This window comes from Anastrepha ludens, chromosome 4 (assembly GCF_028408465.1).
Source record: "Anastrepha ludens isolate Willacy chromosome 4, idAnaLude1.1, whole genome shotgun sequence".
Classification (NCBI taxonomy): Eukaryota; Metazoa; Arthropoda; class Insecta; order Diptera; family Tephritidae; genus Anastrepha; species Anastrepha ludens.
In genome coordinates, this window is record NC_071500.1 from 44,655,635 (window position 1) to 44,680,383 (window position 24,749).

Consider the following 24,749-nt stretch of genomic DNA (forward strand, 5'->3'; position numbering starts at 1 on the left):
GAAAATTAAAGTTTTTACTGGTGATGAAAAATGGGTCCTTTACAATAATCCTGTTCGCAAACGCCAATGGTTAGATAAAGATGAAACATCAGAACCGACTAGAGATGGCCTTCACCCCAAGAAGATATGACCGGTATTGTTTATTATGAACTTCTGGAACCAAACAAGACGATAACTGCTGATTATTATTTCCATCAGCTATCAAACCAGAATGAGGCACTTAACAAAAATCGACCGTCTTTAGTGAATAGACGCAAAGTTTTGTTTCACCACGACAACGCAAGACCTCATACCGCAAGGCAAACATTAGGCAAGCTGAACAAGCTCGGATGCCGCATCCACCATACTCTCCGGATATTGCACCTTGTAATTATCACTTTTTCCGTGGACTTCAATCCCATATGAGTAACAAGAACTACTCCTCGAAAGAAGTTATAAAAAGGGATATCGAAGCGTATTTTGAATCCAAGTATGTACAAGAAATGGTTTGAGCAGGGAATTAAAAATGTGGCTAAACGTTGGGAAGACATTGTAAATAATCAAGAAAATATATATTATTGATTAATAAATACTTTAAACATCTTCTTTGTTAATTTTAAAACCACAGCTTTAGAGTTTTTCGAAATTTAACAATTTTAATAATATTTATGTCCAATCCAAATAATTTATCAAAGCGACCAATTTCGCCTATTTTCATTACCAAAGCACCTTCGACAAAGGGTAGTAGTGTACCAAATTTGTTTGAAATATATTAATTGTTGATCGAATTATCGTGCGCACGGACGGACAGACAGACATGACTAAGTCGACTTCTCTCATCATTTTGAGTTTGATTGGTGTATATATCTACTATGTATATCTATCTAGACTTATTTATGTTTTTGTTTTTACCATTAACCGTTATGTTAACAAATTTGTAATATCCTTGTGTAGAACTGTGCGTGGGTATACAAAGGAACAAAAAATGCGAAATGCAAATATTTGATATTGTACATCGTTCAAAAAACAAAACCTGATGTAAAGTTTTGTCTAAATTTTCAACAAATATTCCCTTTCCCACACACTCCCGCACACACATTTTCAATAGTTCAAATATCTGCAGGCTATTTGCTTTGGAAAACCCATGTGTGTAGTTGCTAGCGGTAACAATAAGGGCATACGCAAACGTGCAGCCCCGTGTGTGCGTTACCTGCGTCAGAGACGATGCTACTGTTTACAGGAATCAAAGAAAATAACCAAAACCACATCAAAGTAAAAAAACCCAATCTAACTTATCTTGCATATTACGAGCTGACAAGCTGGTAAGCTCACACGCATACTTATATCTATTTATATGCTCCCTATAGTGCAAAGCCAAGGTACTCGGCAAATATTGTAGTTCATGAACTGGCAATTGACGGAAGGAGTCATACTAGCTCGCGAGCGAGTAGAATTGTACTAGTTTCAAAATTACAATTAAAACTGTATGCGCAACAAGTATCCTTCTATTATGTTTATTATATTAAAAACAAAAAAAAACCATATTAAATAATTTTTATTTAAAGTAAAATAAAATTTCAAAATATAAAGGTTTCAAAAATAAATTTTTTTTATGACGTCAAAAATGTCAACGTTCGTCCCGAAAAAATAGCATTTGCGGAAAGTCATGCTTCATTATTACCCTTTAAAGAAAAGTGTAGCTCAAATGTGTCGTAGATTGATCGATATTTACGGTAATCACGCTCCATCGAATACAGCTTGTAAAGAGTGGATTCGACGCATCAAAGTGGCAATTTCGACGTGAGTGAGAAAGACCGCGAAGGGGCACCGAAATTTCGAAAATGCGATGATACTCAATTACAACAATTATTGGATGAAGACGCATGTCGAACCCTTGATGATATATATAGAGAGTTGGATGTTGACAGATCAACCCTCGGTAAACGTTCGCACGCGATGGGAATGGTCCAGAAAGCAGGTGCCACACCAATTGAAGGAGAAGGATATCGGGAGACGTTTGGTGCCGTGTGAGATGCTTCTTGAACGGCAGAACCCATTTTTCGTGGAAATGAAGAGTTGTAGCACCTTTACAAAACACTATTCACCAAACCATTACGTTGGTCACGCTGAACCCTTGGAACAACATTTTTTGCGTCTTTAGAAGTTTTAGCATAGATTTTAACGTTTTACTTATTAAAAACTTTTCCACCAGTGAACATTTTTTCATCTACGAAAAAAATATGTTCATGGCCGTTGACTGCGTGCTACCGAAGAAGCTGCTTGCATCTGTCGAGTCTAATTTTCTTGAAGCGCGTTGTGAAAAGATGAGCTGTTGAGCGACGGGAGGCTTTAATGTGAAGATCATCTCTAATTAGTCTTGAATTTCCCTTGACATTATTTTCTGCTTTCCAAGGGGATTTCTGCGATTTTTTTCTCGAACGGCTTTTATATCAGGTCAGTCTATAAGTTCGTGCGTTTTTCAAAGGTGGTTTTAAAATTAATAAAAAAGGTGTTTAAAGTATTTATTAATCAATAACATATTTTCCTTCATTATTTACAATGTCTTCCCAACGTTTAGGCAAATTTTTAATTCACTGCTCAAAAAATTGTTTGTCCTTGGAGCCAAAATACGCTTCGATATCCCTTTTTATAACTTCTTTCGAGGAGTAGTTCTTGTTACTCATATGGGATTGAAGTCCACGGAAAAAGTGATAATTACAAGGTGCAATATCCGGAGAGTATGGTGGATGCGGCATTAGCTCCCATCCGAGCTCGTTCAGCTTGCCTAATGTTTGCCTTGCGGTATGAGGTCTTGCGTTGTCGTGGTGAAACAAAACTTTGCGTCTATTCACTAAAAACGGTCGATTTTTGTTAAGTGCCTCATTCAGGTTTGATAGGTGATGGGAATAATAATCAGCAGTTATCGTCTTGTTTGGTTCCAGAACCTCATAATAAACAATACCGGGGATATTCCACCAAATAGACAGGAGAATCTTCTTGGGGTGAAGGACATTTCGAGGGGTCGGTTCTGATGTTTCGTCTTTATCTAACCATTGACGTTTGCGAACAGGATTATTGTAAAGGACCCATTTTTCATCACCAGTAACGATACGGTTCAAAAGACTTTAATTTTCAAACCGTTGCAGCAGCTGAGAACACACATTCACTCTCTGCTGAAGGTTGGCGACGGAAAGTCTACGCGAAACCCATTTTCCCAGCTTTGAAACCTTTCCCAACTGAACCATGAACGATGAATTTAACCTCTGAGCTATCATATCGACTGTCAAATTTGGCTCAGCTTCCACGAGTTCAAGCAAGGCGTCGGAGTTAAAGACTTCTGGACGACCAGCGCGCGGGGCATCCTCCACGTCGCAGTTACCACTTCGGAATTTTGAAAACCACTTTTGCGCAGTACTTACACTCGCGGTATCCTCTCCGTGAAGAGTGTTTATTTCTGCAGCAGCAGTTGTTGCGTTTTTACCGCTTTTATAAAAAAAATACAAAATATGACTCCTATACGCGTTCAAAGTTTCTATTTTATTTTTTAACAACACGTGCTTCTATCCCCTATTAAAATCACTTGTTGAATGCACAATACATCAAAGAAAATATAAGTAGTTCCGTTATATTCCGCGAATAATTTTTTGTATGCAAAAATCGTACAAAAGTGAAATTATGGGTAAAATACGCACGAACTTATGGACTGACCTAATAGTATTCAATTTTTCAGCAATTCTTAAATCTCAGTTGCACTTTTACCACACTTGTGTAAGGCAATCACTGCAATGCAATTTTCCTTAGATCCCCACTCCATTCTTATGGATAGACAATGAGGACGAAAAAAAGCAAAATTAACGAACTTTTCTCTGCGAATTTATTCTCGCCGTATGCATTGTAAGCCTCCTTCATAAAGGCACCATCTTTTAACTAGTTCGATTCCCTACTAGCCACGCATGTTGAACTGCACGCTTATGATGCAACTTCTTATACTTATGCACTTTGAACTCTGATAAGCTTTCCACACCGGAGTATTGTACTTACATAATATTGTGACGGATACTAAGTACAGCAAGCAACTAAAGGCAGATCTGATAGGCGCACGATCTTGTGTATGATCACAAATACAAAACAAAAGAAGTTATTTTTTTCCTAGTTTTATATTACACCAGCACCCTTGAGCCGCTTAAGTTGAAAGCCATCAGATACTTGAATTCTCATATAAGAGCTTCCACGCCAGCGTTAGCTAGTGGGTGAATGCACAGCGAGAATGTTTAAACGCGATGAAAATGTTGATGCGTCACAGACACTTTTTTTCATAGAGAGGTACTCTAATATTTTGTAAGTTAATATGACAAGTTAAAAATATTCAAAGAGGGATGAGGCTCACTTTTAGTTAAATGGTTTTGTGAATATACGACACTGACGATTTTGATGTAATACTAATTCACAGGTGACTCATCAAGGTCATCAGCGACACATTAAGAAAAATTAACTTTACTGCGATTTGTTGCCCAGGGACCCATTTTCCCTTATAATCAAATAAAAAATGCAAAGATAAATTTTATTGTGCCTTTTATTTAATTTCCTAAACTTGAAACGGTAGATGGACCAAATTGTATGTTTTCTTTTAACTTACCGGGGATGTAATTTTATAGCGCCTTCATGTGAATGGTGTTGATTTTCTTAAATCGCATGTTTTCAATAGGTTCTTGCTTTGTTGCAAGCATTTTTGACTTCATAGTGAGTACTGATTTTATCGCAGTATAAAGTTGAACGGAATGGTCAGTTCAAAAGTTTTCTATTAAATTTTTCCTTATCTATCCATTTCTTCTTTTTGATCTACCTGAATTAAATTTTTTTTCGCAAAATTTAGAGACCATTTTCCCGAACGTTTGCATCGCTTTTCAAGTATTTTGCACAATACGAGCACCCGATAATGATAGAAAAGAATCAATCTTCCGCTATCTGTTGTGGTTTAAGCTGCTTGGATTTGGCCGGGGTTAGAGAATACAGAGGAGGAATATCGAGGAATGTCGAATTCCCCGTAGAAGTATAAATTAATGTAAAATTTGGATAAAATAAAAAAACAGTGGAATAATTAATATCGTCAGTGTGTTTTTAGCTTTGAGCTTTAGTGAGAGATACTTCTGAATTTATTCCATCTCTCCCTCTCTCCCTCTCTCTCTCTCTCTCTCTAATCTCTCGTCATGAAATGTGTTGTACTGGACATAGATTCTCATGAATTGTGCTCATTTATGGAAATATTTTCTTCTCAGTTTGGAACAGAATTTCACTTCATTCCTGTCTAGCCCCTTTTAGAAACCGACACTTTAATTGTTGCATACAGTGAAGGTGAAATTTCGGAAAGGTGCTGCATTCTTTCAACGACACACAAAGATTAACATTAAATGCAACTTTGGAGTATTTATTTGGTCCTGCGAATATTAAAGTAAAATTTTTTACCCTTTCGAAAAGGCACGTTTTCCATTTTATACCCAGTATTTATATGTTCAAGTTAGAAATGAAGACAATGAAGAAAAAGTCGCAACGAGGTAGATCGGTTGAATACAGGGGGTGTGGCAGCAATTCATGCAGTTTGGCGGCGACAACTCCGGATGTGCTAGTGCGTTGTGGTGGTGAAACAACACCTTCTTTTTCGTTGTTACTGTTGTTGTTGTTGTAGCAGCATACACTTACATCCTGGGAATGCTGCTGGAGTGACTTGGCCGGATATAAATCTGGGTCGTTTCGGTAACGTATAACCGGCTGTCGTGGAAACTGGCTTCTTTTTCGTCAAATGGGGCGGTGAAAATGGTCCAATAACTCACTGTTGTATTGTCCAGTGATAGTCCATCCTTTTTCTAAAAATTCCATGAGGATGACGCCATTCGCATTCCAAAAAATCGTCGCCATGACTTTTGCGGCCGATGGGACTGTCTTCGCCTTCTTTGGAGCAGATTCACCATGAGAAATCCATTGTCTTGATTGTTGCTTAGTTTCTCGTTTAAATTGCACCAAACATTGCTTCGAAGTTAACAGCCGCAGCCGCTTGTTGTCCACCGTGAGCAATCGCGGCACCCATCGTCTCGACAATTTTCTCATCACCAACTTTTCATGTAAAATATTAATTGCCATTCCGATCGACCTATGGACCTCTGTTACTTCGCGCACTTTCGGTCTCCGATCAGCGAAAATTATGTCGTGAAGTTTTTGAATAATTTCATCGGTAACCACATCTGACAGGCGTCCTGGCCGCTCCTCGTCAAAAACGAATGCTTACCCACGTTTAAATTCATTGTACCAACATCTAACTGTAGTCGTAAATGGCGAAGCGTGCCCATAGACATCATCCAGCTTTACTTTTTTCTCCTCTCATTTTTTTTCCATTCAAACACAAAAATGGAATTTCCGAACGTCACTGCTCTTTTTCCATCTCATTGAAAATCACGAAACACGTCTTACGAATAGCTTCCAAAGCCAAATTAACCTATCAATCAGCCTGAAATTTGTTTTTCCGTCGTCTGATAGATGGCTGCACACGATGCTAATATCGAATTCCCTGAAGAACACCCTCTATCACCAAACACGGGTACTTATTGGACCGCCCTCGTATGAATATAGTTGGCGTCCCATTACATATATATATATTATATATATGGCGCGTATATTTTCTGACATCTTTTTGACCGATCTTTTTCTTCAAATGATGTTTTTCTAAAACTGGTGGACCCTGAACTTTCCTCCTCCTCGGAATGCCGGATGTTTTTCATTAGACACTTTTCCATGACTGAAATGCATTCGGTTTGCCATTTCCTGTTGAGAGGAATCGCTATTTGAAAAAATTCTTACATCATTTGGTCTTCCATGCCCACTCTGAGCTACGAATCCAAACCCTATCGAATGGTAGTCATACGCGAACTCATTCGGCTACGAAAACCGCCACGTCAAGTAGCTTAGAAAAATTGTAGCCCACATAGCACTTGGATTAACCGTAATCTTGCCATTTAGTGTGAAGGGTAAAAACAAATTCTTAATTATATTCAATTTCATCTTCAGCACCATATTGGAATAATTTATTTGCTTTACTTGAATAAAGAACTTTGAAATAATTAAAATATCATTTCTTGAAAAAGTAAAAAAAAGAACAGATTTCGTTTTAATTGTTGAGTTTACGTACTCGCATTTTTACAACATAATTTATCACCGAAAACAAACAGAAGCAAACAGAAAAAAATATTTTCAGATCCTTCCACTTGCAGGCAACGCAGCACCATATAGTCATATCTCATTAAAGCACTCCCAAGTGACACATTAAAAAGGGGAAAGTAAAACATATACATACATACCTACATATATATTTTTTATTTTCCCCACATATAAAATACTTTTTTCATTAAACCACGACTATGCAAAGCAAAAACAAAAAATACCTGCCTTATAGGTTGTAAATTCACGCCCAAGTGTAACTGGATAGCCAAAAGGGGACAAATGGGCAACAAGATACAAGAAAGGGCATAAAACACGCCAGTGCACAAAATAATTAAGATAACAACAGTTTTATGATTCATAAAAAGCAGAACTTTACTCTTTACTAGCAACACCGGCAAGGTGGCCAAACTCTCAGCTCGTTCAGTTCATATTCTACACTGATCCGATATACATAAGTAGTCGAGCCCAGCATCAGGTGAAGGCATACAAATTATTGCGCTGTCCAGTCAAGCATGTTCGCTCAACCAGGCAGAGTAGCAAAACGAAGAGAGTAAATATGTAAGTCATGAATGGCTCTTTGGCTTTGTAGTTGGTTTGCTGGACTGCGCAGCTTTTACTCCGGCTGTTTCCCTTGTACGCTTCTGCTGCTTATCTTGGGTATTTTTTTCTGCAGCAGTTGTCGGTTTTTAATTGCATACCGTTACAGCAAATTAAATTAGAAAATTCCAACGTATGAACAATTATGGTTCTTGATTTTGTAGTTGTTGTTACTGTTGCAAGTATCGCCAGTGGTAAATTAATAAAGAAAAATCCACCCTATTGAATTATTGCAGGACCAACAGTTGTGCATTGATATGAAATGGCATAGATAGCAAGTTATGATTAAGACATACATATACACCAGGGGGATCCGCTACTTGTTCCAATTATGTTGTTTTTAAATAAATTCACTTCTGCCACTTCAACTTAAAAACTTTAAATACAAATAATATTGGATTGGACTTAGCTCTTCACTCGATGCTAAATAAATTAAACGCAGTATAATTTGTTTAGCTGCGGCGAAACATTTGGTGCAAATATTTTTGCGCACTTAAGCGAAATATGCACCTATAAGGATTTTCTTTACCAGCATAAATGAGTTTTTTTTTTCTTTTGTGTTTTGGTTTATTTTCCTTTTTTTATCAATATTTCGTTTGTTTTTTGGTCATAAATGTTCACTCAAAATTGTGATTATTCGTTAGTTTTATTTAAAAATGTTAGTTTTATTTAGAAATCACATAAATCCCTTAAGGAGGGCAACTACTCCAGCCCTTTCAAATTTTCCATTTTTGTTTGTGCTTTAAAAATTCATTTACAATCTAAAGAATATCTTTTCAATGTTCTAAACTATTAAGGGCCCGCCATCTATCGTTACGGATTTGAACTAGGTATTATTTGAAGAATGGTAACACTTAGCTGTCATCTGATTTGACAGAAAATTAGTTTTATTCTTCCGCTGAACGAAAATGGTTGTGTATACAAAGAACGCTGGGAAATATTGCGACATGACTTTGAAAATCATGATAATGTTGCAGTTGTGTACGAAAATTACGTACGGCAATGGGAAGAAGAAAAGCACCGAATGAAGCGTATGTGCGTTAATGAGCGAGGAGTGGCTGTAACCGTCAATGAAGCTGCGATTTGACGCCGTTGGATTATTATCTTTGGGGTGCCGTCAAAGACCAGTGTTATGCCAACAAACCAGCAACAATTGATGCACTGAAGACCAATATACGCGATGTCATAGCTGAAATACAGCCGCATACAATCGAAAATGTGTTGAAAAATTGGACCGATCGTATGGGATTGTGCATGGCTAGCCGAGGCAGCCATATGAATGAAGTTGTGTTCCATCATTAACCGGAAGGATTGTACTCCAAAATAAAAAAAAACAGTTTAGAAAAATATTGAGTAGTTTCTTTTTTATAGCATTTCTAATTCCGTAAAGTTATATGGCGGACCCTATATAAGCCCCTATAAAATCAATTAAGTGAGGAACGTCGAACGAAAGCTTTAGTCACGTTTTTCTCGAAATACTTTTTTTTCCGCGCTGTCGAATATAACTCTGAAAGTAATCAAGATATAAATTTAAAATTTTACACGGATTTTCTTTAACATATTGGCTTTTGCATGTACCTCAAATTTTATATTAATTATCACTAACAATATTGCTTCGATTAATTTGTTTATAAGAAATGTGTAACTTTTTTCTTTTTCTCTTCAAATTTTAATTTTTTGTTTGTTTCGTTAAAAATAGGTAAGTGCAAAGCGGAATAACTTATTTTTTATCTGATTATAAGAGGTTGTACATTCCACAGCGCAAATTAAATTGGTCATGTTTGAACAGCTGATTTGATTTTTTATTTAAAAAAAATAATGTGTATTCCATTTAAGCATGAATATTAATATGTTATTTATTTTAAGATAATATTTAATAAACCATCTCAGTTTTTTGCAAACAATGATTGAAAAACTCGTTGTCTGGAGGAGCTGCCCCCCTTAACGGGTTATATACCTTGTGTTGGACTAAAAAATCGAATATTTTTTTATGGCAGATCCTAAGGTACATCATCATAAAAATATAAACTAAAAAATCATAAAGATCGGAGCATTAGAACGAAAGTTACAGACCATGGAAGCGCGCGACCTTTCTTGGAACGAGAAGTGCACCCAAAATTTTAGACGCGATTATCTCGAAGTGTCAAGTGACAAGATCACGTGTTTTTTGAAAATTACCGGTGATCAATATTTATCAAAAACTATTTGACCGATTTGCATAAACTTTTTTTTAAATTATTCGAAGTTACAACCTCATGAATCTAAACGGTTCACTTTTTATAAATATTTGCATAGTTAACTGGAATTAATTTTCTTTTTAATCTTTCAACTCCTCAAAAATCGTTTTTTTGGTGCAAAACGGTTTTCATATCGAAACAAAATTTTTTTGGGTAAATAAACCGTTCAGGTTCACTAAAAAGCATTTTTCTACAATAATCGTTTAATTTTTTTGATTTCAGTTGAGCTGCTCATGCGCTACCGTGATCACCGCAAGCCCCTTCTAAAACACGGCGTTTCGGGGAAGGGGCGATATCAACAATAAATAATAACATTTTTTTCAGAGTTTACATTTTAGTAAATTTAATGCGATGTCAAAAGAAAGTGATTATTTATTTTGCAATTTCAATTATTTTATATATAAAGCAAAGTGTTGATTTTTGTATAAAATTTGTAAAAATTCGGCCAATTTTCGTCAAAATTTCATACTTTTTTCAAGTGTATAATTTTATAGCACATCAAAGTGCACAGTAGAGTGCAAGTTGCAACTAGGTCAAAAATCATTTAAAACAAACATTCAACGCCTAATCTAAATTTTTTTTTATATGGAAGAAAACACCCAGCACCGTCTGCAGAAAAAATTGTCAACAATCAACACGATTTTGAACCAATTGAAGCTTACACTTTGCTATACCTAGATTCAATGGCATATAAAACTGCATACCTAAAATTTTTCTAAAAATTCTGAGTAAAAGGTTTGAAATTTGAAAAAGTGCCAAATTTTTACCAATTTTTTATATTTTATGTTGTAGTACAAACTACTTTTTTATATTTTTCTTCTGACGTCGACTGTATATGCAGCTGTAAGTGTGCGAGTGACATTTTGATTAACATTTTGAGGCATTAAGAGTACAAACGCTTATTTAAGAAAATCAGTTATTTTACTCTGGTTGAAATTTGTATGGAAATTTTTAAAATTTCATCTTCAGTTGCAATCAACAAATCTCTATTTCTCGTGAATTTCTTGCAAAGATCATATTTCCTTGTAGGAGAATTCACGTAATTATTGCTGTCATCACCTCCGTTCTCATCCTTGCTATTGTCACCAACACTTTCCGAGTCATCTCAGTCTTAATTTCAAAACATAACTGTTCTGCATGCGGCACTGTTAGGCATTTGATCAAGAAAAATATTCTCGATATCATCTTCTGAATCCATTTATTAATTTATTATTTTATTAAATATTTTTTCATTCATTATTTATTTTAGCAAACTCTCATATGATAGAATTATACCCATTTTGGTTTTGGAATCATTTTATGATTAAATAAAACAACGGGATTTTAGTTAAGAGAAAAAGATGATATCCGTTAAGTGGTTGCCGGCCGCCGGTTTATCATTTTCGGTGATAAACAAATATTCTTCTTAAGGGTTGGTATTGCCTGAGACTTGTTGGCATAAACCCTAGACCTCAAGTAGCCCCAAAAAATAAGTGATGGATGGTTAAACGGGCGATCTTGCTAGCCATGCGAAATCGATAAAATGGAAGATTACGATATCTAATGTGGCGGGAAGGACATGTAGTGTTCCCCAGAAACAGTGACCGCATTGCCCATGAAGTCCTAAAATAATTACGCCCCCATCATTCCTCCCGTGGGAACGCCACACCACAGAGTAGATTTGAGCGGATGTAATGACTTTTTGTGCATCTACGTCACACGCGGAATTCGGGTACCCCAAAAATGAGGATTTTACTTATTGACGTAACCGCTTAAGTGGGAATGCGCCCCGTCGCTTATGATGATGATTCTCGACACAAAATACTTCTGTTCGTTGTTACGATTGAGAATGACTTGACAGTAACTCACAAGCGACTGACGGCCAGCAGACATTAACTAATGCACTATTTGCCCTTTGTACGGGAACGTTTGTAAGTCTTTCACTAAAATTTGCTATAGGGTCTGTCTGTTGATGCTTAATTGCGTGGCTCGACGTCTGGGTGATGTTTCTTCGTTCTCAGCGACATCGGAAGCCACAGCCGTGAACGGCTGAACGACAAGCGGCAAAGCCTGTCAAATCTGTTGTTTATTATTTCCAAATGACCATGACAACATATAGGAAAAAATGTACGCGAGTAAACAGTAAATGCATTTTTATTATGAACGATTTGAGGATACGGTTATCTCCCTCTCGAGGGGTAATTTAATTCCTAGTAGGGATGCCTGAAATTTTCGGCCCTTGACAATAACCAGAAATCCACCTATACCGTTTAAGCCAACATAAGCCAGGTCATTTATCATATTCAACCGGATCCATACAGAATTGTCATTGGTAATGGAACTTCTCGGATCCGTATTACCCTAAGAAGCCACCCTAGGATATTAGAATGATATCAAATTCCATAGGCAATTGCATTAGCATACTTACACACATAAGCCTTTGAGATCTAAAATACACCTTTTTTATTCTTTTTTAAAATTTATCCGCCCTTGTTGGAAAACCCTATATTTTAAAAATCCAAATGTAAGCACAATCCAGTCCAGAGGCTTACACAATCACGTACATATGGACTTATATTCTACATTCGAATATACTTACTAGGATTGATTTGCGCACTGCTTTGGTATTTTGTCATGTCAACAGCGAAAGCAACAACAATAGAACACGACATAAGTAATCTAATAAGATAATGTTTGTTATTTGTCAGACTTAAGCATTAGTAAGTGGCATTGCAATTACAATGACAAATATCAAGTGGAAGCGCACATGACGCGACACATATCGAATGGCGTACAACCATACAATACATGTTACATATATACAATAATATCGATGTCGATAAAAAAATACGAACAAAAATACATGAACACTCCTGGAAAGTAATCCAATATCTAAATACCATACCATGCGTATATATGTAATATGCATAGAGAAAAGCTGGAGAGAGAAATACTCCCATAAAATGTGCGTACATGTACATACGTATTTATGATAAGTAAAAGAATGCAAACAAGTTCTGAGAATTTTTATCGATAAGCTTAATAGTCACTACTTTGCAGCCAAAAGTTCCAGAGAAAAGCTCCAAATCCCATTTAAAATCGATCGATGAATCCGAAAATCTATATCTTTTTTTTTTGGTTTTTTGCCATGAGGTTTTTGAGATATCGCCAATTAAGGATATTGGATTACATTCGTTGAATTCGTAACTTTTGTATGCTGTACTGTACTCAGTGATAAGGCCGAAAGTGTTTTTGAATTAGAAAAACCCAAACCTTTCTGCGCGAATCAAACGCTCAGAAAATATTGGGAAAGATAACTTACAGCCTTAACAAGTTTCAAAATAGGAGACTTGATTAAATTTATGAAGGAGTAAAGATAGTTTAAGGAAATGGGTTACGGTAGAATTGTAAGAAATATTATAAGAAAAGCCTTACAAAATTGCTCATTGTAGAAGTAACTAATTGCAGAGTAATTCGGTTAGGTAAAGTTAACTGGGCTGATCAGCAATGATCTCACATACAATGCTGCAAAAGAGACACTATGTATGTATAGTGAAGTGTACGCAGCCGATTCTCTGTTTAACGATATATCTCAATCATCGGAAGAATGCAGGACATAGTAACTGATCTGAAATATGTAGTCACTGACAGAGTCAGAGCTCCTGGGTGCGCTTAACATGAACTTTGTTACAAGCTAAGAATATTTCACTCTGGACTAGGCCTAATTTGCCGCGTGAGTTGATGTAAGACCATTGGCCTCTTCTATTCGCCACTTCTCTGCTCGCTATTTCTACACTCTGCTCACGTGACCAAAAATTTGCATGTGAAATGAACAACACAGTTATCGAGCAAGATTCGCTGCTAGCGAATATGGTTAGACCATAAAACTGGTACAACCCACTATTTTAAAAACAAACGCAATTTTAGGCAACTCTATTTCAGCGCTGACAAACTAGATTTATTTATACCAGTTGTACATCTATGCGCCACTTGCAAGCCCTTGACGAAAAAAGAGGTCTAATATTTTGTAATTCATGATTTTTACATTTATTTTTTTCCAATTTCCCCAGTCTAGCTCTAGTTTAAGATATCTTAACCTTCCTATACTCGCGCCAATTATTGTAACATCTATACTCGCGCACGGTTTGGATGTTACTGAAGACTCGGGACCATCTAATTTACATATTTCGGCGAGCAGGAGTCTTATGGTTCTCGGCAAGGATGTATTCAGAGCTCGACATCTAAGATGCGGCTTGATCAGATCATATGCTAAGGCTTCAAGAAAGACCCTACGGCTGATAAAAATATAATATAGAGCAACATACACACATACATTTTACTATACGTAAGTCATAAAGTATTCAAATTTTTGTAAAAAAATATATAAATTCAATAAAACTTGCACTTATACTCGCGTCGGTCTCACGAACCGATTGGCGCCAAATACTACAACACGTACGCTTCGCACGAATGCACAGCGTGCACTAAAACAAGTCCGACAGCTAGCATAGAGCTCGGCTTCTCCAGATTTTCGTGCATAAAAATAATTACGAAAATGTGTTTCGTCGGTCTCAGAGACCAATGCGCAAGTATGGGAAGGTTAAAGATACACGGGAAGTTGACCAATGATAATCTTGCACCGGTTTTGGTCAGTATATCAGCCCACAAAATCACCTTGTTTTGCCTATTTTCATATTCTCGACATTTCAAGTGTTTTACCTCGACTAATTATGTGCTATAACCAGCACAGAATGGTAAGGTTTTCACCTAATTTTAGAAGATTACATATGAAAAAAAAAACAATTAAGAACAAGGGAGTAAGCGGGGAATTTGGCTTATAACGAACTTTATATACCTATGTACATACCTGCGCACATTATATATATATACATATATATTATTGGCGCATACACCCTTTTTGGGTATTTGGCCGAGCTCCTCCTTGTTCCGCAAATGGAGGCATCTGCAGTTTCAAGCCGACTCCGAATGGCAAATATTTTTATTAGGAGCTTTTTCATGGCAGAAATACACTCGGATGTTTGCCATTACCTACCGAGGGGCGACTGCTATTAGAAAAATGTTTTTCTTAATTATGGTGTGTCATCGACAAATGGCAAGCCTAGTAAATAAAGGAGGATGTCGAAGAGAAACCGAAGAGTAGCAATCGAGAGGGTTCGTGAAGCAGCTACCGATTGCAACGTCTGAATACTCACTTAAATTATACCTTTTCAATATTCAATTAAATATTATCCTTTGTAACTTAAATATACACTCTGATGATTATTATAAATCGCGTTTATTAATTATTCGGAATAGTTTAACAGGTGTTTCACCGAGATTGGAACGTACATTCCTCTCTGAATCCCGAATGGTAGTCACGCACCATCCCATTCGGCCACGGCGGCCGCCCATTTTAATAACATTTAATTTGGACTGGATTCAAATAAGTCGTATCAAATATCGCCTACAAACGAAATAATAAATAATTAATTTTAATTCTTATGGAAAACATTGAAATTCATGAATTTAATAAATTTAATTGATTCAATTGTATATCACATTTTCTAATGATTTGTGAATTTGGTTGGACCGTGCAAATGCTTTGTATGCATGGCTGTATTTTTATGCGGGAAATCTTTCGCAATATTTAAATGAATTATTACATTTATTGAATATACATTTTTTTAATTTAAAGCATTTATTTGAGTATTTTTCACAATTTTACCACCACCTTCAACAGAACGCAGGCAAACGGAAAAAATGTATTACACAAATTTCGTCACATCCAATAGTGTTTTTTGAATAGCTGTCACCTAACTCTCGCGCACTCTTATAATTCGTTCATGCTCAACTTACTGCTTCTTTGATAGCGACTACTCACCTGTAGCAGTGCTGCCATTCCAGAGCCTAAATTTAAGCTCTATTTAGAGTTGACCACAAAGGACGCCGACACCAATCTTAGCACCCATTCTCCAATTATGCGTGAACAAGTTCACTGAACATTGTTCCCAAGTATTATAGCCCACCTCATTCTTTCTTTAGAAAATGATCAGCTTGCAATCCACATGCACCTTTCAAGTTGTACATTTTGTAGGGTATTTGTTTTTTTTTTTTTGGCATACAAATATTAATATTCGGTCAATGGAAAAGCTCTCGAAAAGTATAACTGCCACTTGTAGAAAAAACTATCCCATTTATTTATACACATTTCAACTCATTCAAAGGACGCAAGCCTTTCATCAAAAGAAATATATTTTCTACGCAGCATTTGTAAGGCTTGTTATTGATTTTCTCTTTACTTTAATATCAAATGTTTTTATTTCAGCTAATGCTTGCCTAAGCATCGTCTGTTCGAGTGTCAATAATTTGTTCATTTAGTCATTTATTACAACCCTTCAAGCGGCATGCTCTTGAGTTGCGTTACAGCTTTTCTACATGTTTCTGCTTTGTAAGTAGAAGCATGATGTTTTGCTTTTCTAAATGCCTGATTAATTTACCCGTTTTATTCCATTTTCCAAAGAAAATTGCTAACATGTTGTTTTTGCCACTTATATGCCAACGGAACATTTGCCTATGGGTGACATTAATTGGCTTCTATAGTATTTATTTGTAAGATCTAGTTGACTTAATCCTATTTACAACTGAAAGTCTATTGGCAATGTGTGTGTATGTGTATGTATTCAGAAGCAAATGACTAGGAGCTATGAACATGTACAAACGCTCATATGTGCCAAGGCCTGTTAGCGGGAATGTCGTCCTAGATATTTAAGAACATAAAAAAGTATAGTACTTAAAGAAAAATAATTAATTCGTAGGAGGATTGCCAGCTCAACTAGTGCAAGGTAAAATAAAAGTAAAGGAAGGAAAACGTTTAAAAATGCGCGCCTAAAAGAAAACTCTTAACAATTTAAGCTTTTCTATTCATTATAATTTATTCTCCTCCATTTGCGTAAGGTTCGAATATCCGTATATGTAACAATAAAATGGTATAAAAAGTTTTTCCTAATAGCGCTTGCCCCTCGGCAGACAATGGCAAGCCTCCGAGTGTATTTCTGCCATGAAAAGGCTCCTCATAAAAATATCTGCCGTTCGGAGTCGGCTTAAAACTGTAGGCCCCTCCATTTATGGAGCAACCTCAAAACGCACACCACAAATAGGAGGAGAAGCCCGGCCAAACACCCAAAAAAGGCGTAAGCACCAATTATACATAGCGTCTCTTATTTATGACGCGCACCTTGAAGTTGTTTCCCATATGGAATAAATATTTCAGCAATGCTTCCTTCCGCGATATTAGTTCTGCCTTTTCTAAACTGGGTAAAGTTTCAAAGCGAATGGGTCTGGTGGTGAACGAGGACAAAACGAAGTAACTCCTGTCATCAAACAAGCAGTCAACGCACTCGCGTATCAGCACCCACGTCACTGTTGACAGTTATGATTTCGAGGTTGTAAAAGACTTCGTTTATTAAGGAACCAGCGTTAAATCGATAACAATGTCAGTCCTGAAATCCAACGGACAATCTCTCTTGCCAACAAGTGCTACTTTGGACTAAGTGGGCGATTGAGTAGTAAAGTCCTCTCTCGACGAACAAAACTTCACACTCTAGAAGGCTCTCATCATGCCCGCCTTAACGTATGGCGCAGAAGCTTGGACGATGACAACATCCGATGAAGCGACACTTGGAGTGATTGAGAGAAAGATTCTGCGCAAGATTTTTGGATCTTTGCACGTTGGCAACGGCGAATATCGCAGGCGATGGAACGATGAGCTGTCCAAATGGCAAGCCTCCGGGCTCTGAAAGTATTCTATGCGCTACCAGCTGGTTGTAGTAAAGGAAGAGGAAGTTCTCCTCTGCGTTGGAAAAATCAGATAGAGAAGGACTTGGTTTCACTTGGTGTGTCGAACTGGTGCCTGTTAGTACGAGAAACAATCGTCTGGCGCGCTTTGTTAAACTCGGCCAAAATCGCTTAAGCGGCTATCGCGTCAATTAAGAAGAATGATAGGTATATCGGGACCATAAATAAATTTATAACCCGTGTGCTGGAGTTTTCTTTTAACTGCATGATTTCCACCATTTATTGGTTCCAAGCGTTTCTTAAACTTCCCAGATATTTGGATTGTATACATTTTTGACTGATCTTTTAATTTCCGTTTCAAAAATATTAGGCTTTGCTAAACCTGATCTGACTGCTAGGAAATATTCATTGAATATCAGATTTATTCTATGATCGCCAAGAAATTGTCGAAATCTTTTACATTAGATATTTTGGAAGAAGTAAAATTCTCATTTAAAAAGTTTAAAAGTTTCTAGTTTTCGAATAGTTTTCTTGATAATTGATCTTAGGGCTGTATCTAAGCCAATAAATTATTAGCTTCAACTTCTAAAATGTATTTAGAAACAACTGCTTTTGATAATATTTTCAATAGTTCGGGTATATGAAACTGAGAAGATGATGAGGCAATGAGAAAGGTACATATGTATATAGACCAATTTATCGAATCATTGCAATAATCTTTTTTATTATACGCCCTCCATTGTGGAGGAGAAGACTTCACGTCTATCAAAACTTTGCATCCATCAACATGCTGAATAACATTTCGAAAAAAGTTTTTATTTTAAATATTTTGAGTCAGAAATCGATTTCTTTCATACAATTCGAGGTGCTGTTTTTAATTTGTGCAAATTCTAACTTTTCTTTATTTGTAGAATAACTTTGGATATATGCATGCTCTCCTATCAAAAAGACTAATTTTAGGTCTTATCAAATTATCTTCTATACGGCTCAGCGCATATGTGTTTCTGGTCAGCAAAAACTAAAGCGAGTCCTTTAAATTGGTATCCAGAGGTGCTTACATTTCGTCAGAAACTATGATCCGATGGCTAATGTCCACGTTTTCCACAGCAAAGAATCGTTTCCTCGACACCTAGATTTAGTTCTGAAAATCATAGAAGGAGTCAAATAAGAAGTGGTAGAATGATTGGCGGAAAAGTCATTGCGTGAGGGAAGCTAATATCAAATATAGACTGAAACAACGCTGCGCCTTCAATAGATGTCAAAAATAAAATGGTTATTAAAACTTGAACCCCAATCCTTATTAATTTGAATCTTGTGCTTCCGATATGAAGGAGTATTCGCTAAAAATTACAAAGCTTCCATTATCTTTGCCAAGTCGTAATTGTATTCCTTTCTCCTTCTTAAATGAATTAGTATGATTTGGGTTTGGTCAAATGAAGGCGAAAGAGGGGTAAATTTATTGTTTACAGATATAGGCATGTTAACAAGAACACTTTTAAGAAGCTCTGACCCTGGTACCCCAAAAAACGGCGTTATTGAGTCAGTTTCTCTCATTATTCTCGGCATTTGGGCATATGTCTTTTATGTATTTCAATTCCTTTGTGATCTTACAAACAATGGTTATGTCAATAAAATTGTAAAAATAGTTCGTATTTTTATACATTTTTATATTAATAGGTATAATTAATTTTTTTAGATCCGTTGAATTGTGAATTTAAATATTTTTATCCAATTGTTTTATTTCAGTGATGGCCTGTCGCACTCAGCGCTGAAAGAGTCAGATACAAAAAGACTGGAGATCCTGCGCAACATCACTGATTTACTTGGACGTACATTTTCATCTCAATTCGTATTTCCGGTGCTTGGTCATGAGGACGGCACAACTAATTTTCGACATATGGGTGAACTGTGGCGGCATTGGTTGCCTTCGGAGGCACTACATACGTTCGAAAAAGGTACGAATACATACAATATTTACACATAAGAATAAATGTAGTGTTAGTACCTCTATTATAATAGCAATCCCAAGTGAAAAGAACTGCAAAAATGAAAAACATGGGTCACTTAAAGCACATAATCAGCTTCTATAAGGATCCTATGCCGATTTCCCATAAGAATATGCAGAAGTGGGAACTTTGGCATTCATCGACTATTTTCTAATATCTTTTAAACGAATTGCTCTTCGCATAATATTCCAAAAGAAATCTTTCAATGGTTTGGAATTTAGGCAGTTAGTATTGCACTTCTCTTATCTTCGTAGAAATCTCTCTATCCTCAAACTGGAGTTTAAGGAAAGGAGGGGAAAATATATACCGAGGCAGGTACATCTGTCTTCGCCCACGCAAGAGAGACTTTCTCTAAATCAGCCAATGTATCTATATTATTATTTTTTAACTGTTGAATACTACTAGTGGTTTTCAGATCCTGCCATCCAGCAAGCATGCAGAATGGTTTTCTCATAGTCAAGCTGCGATCAATGCTCTGACGACGCCTTGGTGCAAATCCAAACTGATCAACTTGGTTCCAGAACATACGAATATAGAGGAAAATGGAATTGCTGTTGAGCTTGCCAGGAATTCTACGACTGAATTAGTACCAGAGGGGTCCCATCAGGTCATCGGCGGCCAATTGACTGTTGTTAAAGCGGAATCACATAACTGATTGCTCAAGAAAGTGCAGCTGCATTTCCTCGTGTGCTATTTCGAAAACTTTTTGGTCTCACTACAATAAACGAAGAAACCCAGATAGTCTCTGTGGGACGACATTCAGTTTTCAAACTTTTAGTGGTCATTGGACCATAAGTACACACGCAGAAAACCTATTACCATTTAATGGCGTTGCTGAAGCTGTGGGATGTTTTCAGAAAGGATGGTGTTCGTTGGATGTTATTCGTTTCTTTCTCTGACTTTGGTCTTGGTTCATTCGGAACTCTTCACTCTGTGTTGTACTCACAAACCCATGTCTCATCTCTAGAGATGATGCGTTTGGTCCCTTTGGAAACAACTTGGCAACAACTCTACGCAAACCCAAATCATTAACTTCAATGTCCTGAACGGATCCATCAAACCAATATTCAAGTCTGCTGCCAGCTTTCTGAGGATTATTGATTGATTTGCGGTTATTGATAAACTTTTCTTTCATTTTATGGAAGTTTTCATCTGTTTTCGATGTAGACACCCTGCCACTACGTTCGTCATCCTGGATGTGCGCACGATTTTTTCTGAAGCGTTCCTGTCCCTTGTAGACGATTGTTTTCATTACCGATAGAGATTCCCAACATAGGACTTTCTTACCATTGAATCTGCCTCGCATTTTTAAGGCAACATTTAATACAAACTCGTTGTAAATTTAAACCCATTTCTAAAATTGTAAAAAAACGAAAATAAATGCAGAGGTAGATTTACTAAAGACGGCGTAACTCTTACAAATGCTGAGCAATGGCGATAAGTGGCGATTTTTGAAGGGATGCCAATTATAGACAAAAAATAATACAAAAAAAAACCAGAACTCAAATCAGTTAACTTAGAGCGTTACATGACGGAGGAACTTTTAGATCAAGGTTATATTTGAAAAATATTCCAGTTTATTTTACTCACATCCCGTCATTGTCTGCTAGTAGTTGGCCAACTCCACATTAATACTTCCTAAATTTGTGGTAAATTGTCTTAATTCATATTGTTGAATTATTAAAGATATTTGGCTATCAAAAATTAAAACAAGAAATATCTTTGCACAATAATTTTCTTTACGAATATCCATTGACCCATCTGCAGTTACAGAGAATAATGAAAATAATAGTAATGATATTGTGGATGTGAAACGACATTTGTAGACACTTCCCTAAAATGTCTGATAGCTCAAACGCCATTGTAGCATAAACAGCTGCCTTGTTGTAATCAGAACATATTTCGCTTCACTAAATATTGATTTTCATGCTGTTACGTTTTACGCCACCTGAATTAATAATGAAGGCTGAAGGATGTATGAAATTGCAGGTAAAAAAATCGTTTCAACAAAGGTTATTGTTGTTTGTTTTTCTTTTTGCCACAAACCTTAATGCTTTGAAAATGTATGCCGCCAGCACAATCACTTCGATTCACTTCGAGCATGAATGAGTACGAAAGCAGACAGACGACAGGGCGTATACGTGATCGTTGCTAAGTATTCTATAGTAGGAATTGGTATGGTGACGAAAATCAGCAACAAAACTAAAAAACTGCTCAGAAAGAAATCCCAGAAAAATATTTAGTTTTTATTGATTATTGTTGTTACTTATTTGTTTGCTGGTTTATTGCAATCAGTGCAAGGTGTGAAAATATGAAAAAAGTAAAATTGACGAGTATCGCTACCAAGCCGGTACTTCCGATTGATTTTTGTGTCGTCTGTATGTCTGCTATGTGGATGGTCAAGTACTCTAATACGACTGCCTAAGAAATGTTTATGTACATATGTATGTACGGGGGCCGCCGTAGCCGAATGGGTTGGTGCGTGACTACCATTCGCAATTCACAGAGAGAACGTCGGTTCGAATCTCGATGAAACACCAAAATTAAGAAAAACATTTTTCTAATAGCGGTCGCCCCTCGGCAGGCAATGGCAATCCTCCGAGTGTATTTCTGCCATGAAAAAGTTCCTTATAAAAATATTTGCCGTTCGGAGTCGGCTTAAAACTATAGGTCCCTCCATTTGTGGAACAACATCAAGACGCACACCACAAATAGGAAGAGAAGCTCGGCCAAACACCCAAAAAGGGTGTATGCGCCAATTATATATATATATATATATATATATATATATATATATATGTACATTAGGGTGGCTCGATCGGCATGGAACAATCTTTTTGACATCGCTTCTAGAAATTTCGTGTGCTACATAAAATTATAAGAAGAAAAGTATAGTAGTGGATACCCTTAAAATCAATTTTGAGCCCCGTCAAATTTTAAAAGAAGCTACACTTGTGGTCACACTATTAGTTCGGTTCATCCTTTTACAATCTGTGCAATATTTTTCGTTCCAAGCTTTTTTCTAAAATTTTTGATAAACATAGAGTTCATTATAAACCCAAAAAAATTATCATCAAAATTTTTAAATATTTTAACCACAGTCTTCAGAAATGCCTGGGTGATACGCTTCAGACTCAATTAGCACAAAAGGTGCCATTTTGGTACACCACTACTTGAATCAGTGTCGTTATTTAGTCAAACCATCTTGATTTGACTATAAATCTGCCTATGTAGTTTTTTTTCTGCAATTTCTACCAAGTTGTTCATTGAGAATTTCTCCAGTATTCTATGTTGTAGAACACCCCGGCTTGGGCACTCATACAGATAGTGGAAGACTCTCTCTCTAGAATCCTCTTAATTGCAGCTTCAACATCTATCGTTATACGGCTACCTCCTCTTCCCAGCATGGTCTCCGATAGTTTTCAACTTGTTGTACCCTGGCCATGTTTCCTTCGCTATTTTGCGGGTATCGGTGTTGGTCCATCTGTTAACAGCCTGTTTCTGGAATTACCCTTTGTAAGCGCTTCGGGAACAGCCTAGAGTTATCACTCTTGATACCCTAGAGGAAACCCACTGTCTTGCTAGCCCATCAGTTTTCTCATTTCCTTCTATATGCCTATGGCCAAGTACCGAGATGAGAGTGATGTCTGTCATGCGTGCTAAGGCATTTAATTCTTCCTGGCATTGTCTGACAATTTTTGAATTGGATTTTGGTGACTTTTTAGCTAAAATGGCGGCTTGACTATCCGTAAAAATATATGCTTCTGATAGTTGTTGAGGATGATTTCTAATTATCCTGAAAGCTTCCCTTATTCCGAGAACCTCTTCTTGAAAGATGCTATTCCAATTTGCCAGGCGGAAGGACTTGGCAGTTTTGAGGCCTTTCGAATATACCCCTGCGTCGATGCCGCAATCGATCTTGGCTTCATCCGTGTAAAATGCAGTTGTATCTTCCTTGACTACTAAGTTTAACGCCCATTTCTTTCGCGTGGGAAACTTTACCTCTAAATTTAGCCTGAAGTCTAGGGTAGCGGTAATGTAGTCTGATGCATTGCCGCTTAGCTCCAGACGATTAAGGATAGTACTACTGTAGGTCCCTCCATTTGGGGAACAACATCAAGACGTATGTATACCCAAAAGAGGGGTACGCGCCAATTATATATATATACATATTAACTTCGTATCAATTAAAGATAGAATCTCAAAATTGATCCTAAAGTTCGCTAGTTGACTTGGAGTCTACTGGGTGCGACGACGAGAAAAATTGAGCCGCCCTAATGTGTACAAGTGCCTTTGATGTTGGTGAAGAAAAAAGTGTCTGCAATTACCTCAAATTAAAATTTTGTATTTATTTCTTTTATCCTCTATTATATTATATCTACAAACATATATCCCATTTAGCCCCAGAATATTTTGTTACATTGAGCCAGCAAATCGCCCTTCTGGACTTAGCAGGACGATGCAGCCATGTCCAGCCGTCTCCTTTCGATTTCCGTTCCACTACACTCAGAAAGCACTTTCTGTATGTATGTCACCAATAATGGACTACCACCCCGTCTCATTCATTAACTCTGGATATGGTATCCATATTAATGTGTGTCTCACAGATGAAGTTGTAACTTTTGATGTAATAATCAATAGGATTCTCGCAGTAGAGATTCAACATTCATAGCTACTATTGGTTAGAAAAATATCTGCAGTGAAAAGCTGAATTGCTAGCGAATAGCCCAGTTCATGAACTTGTACGAAATGTAAGATACCGTATTAGTTCGGAGTGACTAGAATTAGACCAGTTGCAAAGTGACCGACTAGAGACTTAGCAAGTTAGTTAAAGCAAATGTCGATCATGTCGAAATCCCAGAAATAATAGAAGTTCACCTGCATTTTAGTAGTCGCATCATCACTCAGGAGCTAAAGATTGACCATAAAAAATTTTAAATGGATACGA

General features: G+C 36.8%; 1 protein-coding gene across 1 annotated transcript in view; it reads left to right on the top strand.

The window, feature by feature from the left end:
* The window catches only part of LOC128861812 (acid sphingomyelinase-like phosphodiesterase 3a), a 42,814-nt gene that overhangs the window by 15,321 nt on the left and 2,744 nt on the right, over positions 1 to 24,749 (top strand). Inside the window, exon 4 of the mRNA XM_054100188.1 lies at positions 19,542 to 19,750. Within this exon, the coding sequence (XP_053956163.1) occupies positions 19,542 to 19,750 (209 nt within the window). The remainder of the gene's footprint in view (positions 1 to 19,541; positions 19,751 to 24,749) is intronic.